Consider the following 4,542-nt stretch of genomic DNA (forward strand, 5'->3'; position numbering starts at 1 on the left):
AGAAGATTCTGCTCCTCAGGAACTGGGTTTTCTGAATGTCACATTAATACACCAAAAGGCCTCAGCTCTCCTACAGCAGGCCACAAGCAAAGTCAGATGGGGCTTTAATCAAAGCTTTCACCAAGAATGAGAACTAACCCCAGCCCTTCTGCTGCTTCTGCCCTCTAGGGAAGGAAAAACCCAACCTGCAGTATGAAGAGAGCACATCATGGCCTTAAATAAAAGGCTCAAAATACCTCAGCTGGGTCATACCTGTTCAGTTTCTGGTTTTGTCGATCTTTTTCTTGCTCGTATTTTGTCTTCAGTCCCTTGAATGTCTGAACATATTCAATAGATTCAAGTGCATTATAAAAATTTTCAACTATATGTGCAATAAGGGACTTGATATCTTCCTGCAGAAGAACAAAACAGGGTTTCAGTCTCAAATACTAACATGCACAGGTTCAGAAAGCTTTAGGCTTTAGTTTTAAAAGTAACCAATTCATTGTCCAGAGTCAAAACATGATTGTAATGTGAAATAATCAGATTTCTCCTTAGTAAAGCAGCAGAAATGTAAAAATCATTAGCACTGGCTGAAAGAGGATGGCAGGAAGACCCTGAAGGACAGACATCATTCAAATCTGTGATCCAATTAGTCTCATTTAGACCCAGTACCCACATTTACTCCCATATATTCTACTGAATTCCTCACTTCAGAGCTGGGACTGGAAAGAATACATGCAACCACTAAGAAGAATTTAACCTACAGGACAATCTTCCACAGGCCTACATGTAAATACAACTGACTGTGATGGGATGAGCACCTAAGACCAGCACCGAGCAGCTCCCCAGCTCCTTTCCTTGGGGATATTTACCTCCAGGAGTTCTAGGTTGTGATTTTAACTAGTAGCACAGCATTCCAAGGGAAAGGTTTCCAGGCTGTATTTCCACCTGAGATGCCAGGTATGTGTGAGAGCTGCCAGGGCTGCTGCACTTACCACGCGGATGAATTCAAACAGCTCGACCACAGCAGAGTTGAGCAGGTTGTACCTAGTGCCATTGTCCAACAGAGCATTAATAACTGGCTCAAAGAGGTTCCCCTTGGTGATATAACGGTTATAGAACTCATCTTTCAGGCCAATTATCCTCCTCATAAAACGCAGAGCACCTAGGTGAAGAAAGAAATTGAAGAGCTTAATAACGACAAGCCAAGGTTCCCTTCTGCTTCTCCCAGACAGAACTGAGAAACCTGCTGGTACTGAGAGGAAGATGGGCCCCCAAACCCACAAGCATTACCAGCCCTTTCTGGAAGTTCAGAAGCAGCCCTTGCTGCCAGGTAACCTTGCTTCCATTCTTTGGCTTTCCTGGGTATTTGAAGGGGAACAGGAGCCATTAATTTCTTTTTGAAATACAGCAGCAATAAACTTCAGCACATGTGAAGTTAAATCATTAGCTCATCCCTCTGCTCTTCCATGTTCCTGCCCCTGTCCTTTAAAGCCATGGTGCACAACATTTCAGAGCACCAGATTTATGGGGTTACCAAGAAATGACAGTACTGCCATGCAAATGAGCTGAGACAGCTGATCACAAACAATCCTCACAAAGACCTGAGAGGATCACTGTGGCCATCACAAGATACAGCAATCCTCCTCCCACCATCAGCTGCTTTGGTCTACACGAGCAGACTTCTGCTGCCTTTGTTCAGAATTATTAAACACCTAGTCAGTAATGAGGAGGAAACTCCCATGAATCCTGAACTCACACTGTTCCTCGTACCCATCCCACAGCACACACAGAAAGCCCTGAGGAAGGAAATCACAACAGCTCTGTACTCACACAAGGCCAGGAACGTGTGTTTTGAATTCATCAAGACCAGCACTCTTCTTAGCAGATCTTTGTTCATAATGTAATTCTTGATGTGATAGGTGTGGTGTTCCACACAAAAAGTAAGCAGCTCCAAAATTAAGGCAAGTAGTTGTGCCGTTTGATAATTATCTGAGAAAACAATTCATGCCTCAAGTTACACCAAACTTTTCATAATGCTCAAAAAAAGCCTGCACAGATAAAAATCCAACCTGTAAATGCTCCTCTATGTCTTAGCAGAATATATACTGAGACATATACTAACAATGACTTAAACTTTAGTACCAAGGTTGACTAGGGAAAAAAAAAAAACAGGGAAACCCAGTAACTCAAAAGCAAATGAAAATGTTCCTTCACCTGCATCTATTTCAATAAGTATTTAAACAATGTATCTGGCTTTTTAAAATAAACCCACCACAGGCAGCACACAAGACAAGTTTCAAAACTCCAAAGCAATCCAAACTCACCAGGACAAACTGTATTACTCTTAGTGGACCCAACTACTGCATCTGATAAAGAGAATGAAAACAAACGTCAGGGAAGGGTTTTCAAAGCACTGTAAATATTTAGAAAATGGGGATAAACAACCAATTCTAACAGCTGCTGCAGCTTTTCAACAGATCCAGAGTTTCTATAAGCTACAAGGGAATAACCACACAGCAAGAACAGAGGTCAGGAGGCAATTTCTATGTTCCACTTACATCACAAAGTTTCAAATTCAACTAGGTGAAGATATGTTATCCAGTACTCAGAAATATTATTCCTACCTAGACTAAACCAAAGTGCCTACTCTAAATTTTTCAAATAACATTATAAAATGAGTACTACAGATATCCTGCAAGTTTTATTTTCATACAAAATCCATAACACTTTTTTTACTTAACATGAGAAGATGGGTAAGATGAAAGGAATGTTTTTACCAAGTATGTATTAGTTTGATTTAATCTCTTGAAAGAGCACTCAGAAAAAAGCCTGACTCCAGAGATGCTGTAATGACATCACATTTCTGTTTGTAAAGCACTAGAGACAAACTAGTGTCATTTCTCTGCTTTACAGCAGATATTCTTTAGAATTATACTAGTAAAAGCAGTATGCAACAATCACATCAAGGACGTGGGTATTTTACAAAGCACAGCACAAAGAACAACAATAAAACCTTAAAAATTAACCTTACCTTTTTCACATTTATCTTCTGCTGTGTTAGCCAGAAGTGGTGCAGTAAGAACATGCATACAATGGTTGTAGAAGAAATTGAGAAATTCACTTTTTTCTGTTTTCTAAAACAAATATAACTTTATTAAATACTGGCATTTGTATACAAACTTCTAAACAAGAAAGAGAACATAAGGAACAGCCTACAAAGCATTTTGCCAACTCCTTCAGGTCTACTCATATCTTTTTGGTTGGGTCCACATTGTCTTCATCCAAGGATGATAAATTTCTTTATTTTGGAAAAAGATCTGGGAGGCATCAACCCAACCTAGCTGTCATCAAAAATTCCTCACCATGGATACAAATACAGACTGAAACAGATCACTGACTCAAAGTGCCTGACAAAATTTGCTGAAATCATTCTTACATGAGGAAATTTTATCCATAACAATCTGCCCACCTTCTGTCACTGCAGACAAAGGATCTTCTGGCCCATTTTCTCTACATTCTATACAATCTACGTGCATCAATGTCTAAACACACCTGTTCAAGCTGGAATTCACAAACAGAAGACACCCCTTTGGTCTGGCACTGTTTCAATGCTGTAGCATCTTTTCTGTGTCACTGGTATTAGGACACCAATTTCTGCTTGAGTCTAGTAAATTCTTGCACAATATCACATAACTTTTATTATCCAAAGTGAGTGGAAATTGTAGCCTGTGTAAATTCATCATCAGACCACACACACACCACTCAAAAAACCCAAAGCAATTGTAATCTTCTACCCACAATGATCAAGTAACAGAGAGCATCAGGTGTTTAGTTTTGCCAGGACAGTGAAGTGTCTTTACCCCTTTGCAGTTTCTTACATTAGCTGTGGCCAACATGTTCTCTGGGTCTATCAGAGTACGCAGAAGGCCCATGAGCTGCACAGCTCCCCCGAGCTCAGGGTCAGTGTCACAGATCATCTGCTCAATGACCACGTTGATGAGGAGGATATCCTGAAAAGAACAGCAAAAAAACACCCACACAACAAACACCACAACATTATTAGACACCGTTTCAATAGTGGAATGATTTCACTAATTTCTGTATGTTTCTGTATTAGGTTTCTTGTTTTTCCTTCTGAATTGAAGTGAAACAGAAAAACTGAGAGTTGCACTTAGACTCTGGAGTTGTGTCAAGCACCACCCTCCTCACCTACAATCACTGGTAGGCTGACTTCCTACTGCCAGCTAATATCAACATGCTCAGAAATTTCTGTCTTGAATCTACTTTTTCCTCATGTTTCTAGTATCCACACTTTTGGGCAACAGTATCTCAAATTCTGGAGAGGTTTGTTTTGCTGGTTTTATGTGTTTTTTTCCCCATCTGCTCTAAAACTAGTGCATTATTCAGCTCCACATCACTTTTACTCACGTCGTCGCTCTGCTGGGCCTCTTGCATCACAAACTCTCGGACCATGGATGGACTAAATTCTACCAGATAAGAAAATATATCTGTAGCAGCAGCTCTAACTTGCAGATCATCCATTCCCTAACAAAAAAA

The 4,542-nt window shown here is 40.2% G+C and overlaps 1 protein-coding gene across 1 annotated transcript; it reads right to left on the reverse strand.

The window, feature by feature from the left end:
* Nucleotides 1-252: 252 nt before the first annotated feature.
* LOC103775174 (serine/threonine-protein phosphatase 4 regulatory subunit 3B-like) lies at nucleotides 253-4,458 on the reverse strand (the record flags this gene model as incomplete). Its single annotated transcript, XM_008942620.1, has 7 exons — nucleotides 4,414-4,458; nucleotides 3,864-3,995; nucleotides 3,017-3,119; nucleotides 2,310-2,351; nucleotides 1,816-1,974; nucleotides 978-1,147; nucleotides 253-392 (listed from the first exon to the last, which is right to left on the reverse strand). Coding segments are annotated over exons 1-7 (791 nt in total), but the record flags the coding sequence as incomplete, so codon positions are not given.
* Nucleotides 4,459-4,542: the final 84 nt, after the last annotated feature.

This window comes from Merops nubicus, unplaced genomic scaffold, assembly GCF_000691845.1.
Source record: "Merops nubicus isolate BGI_N331 unplaced genomic scaffold, ASM69184v1 scaffold14636, whole genome shotgun sequence".
In the NCBI taxonomy this organism is placed as follows: Eukaryota; Metazoa; Chordata; class Aves; order Coraciiformes; family Meropidae; genus Merops; species Merops nubicus.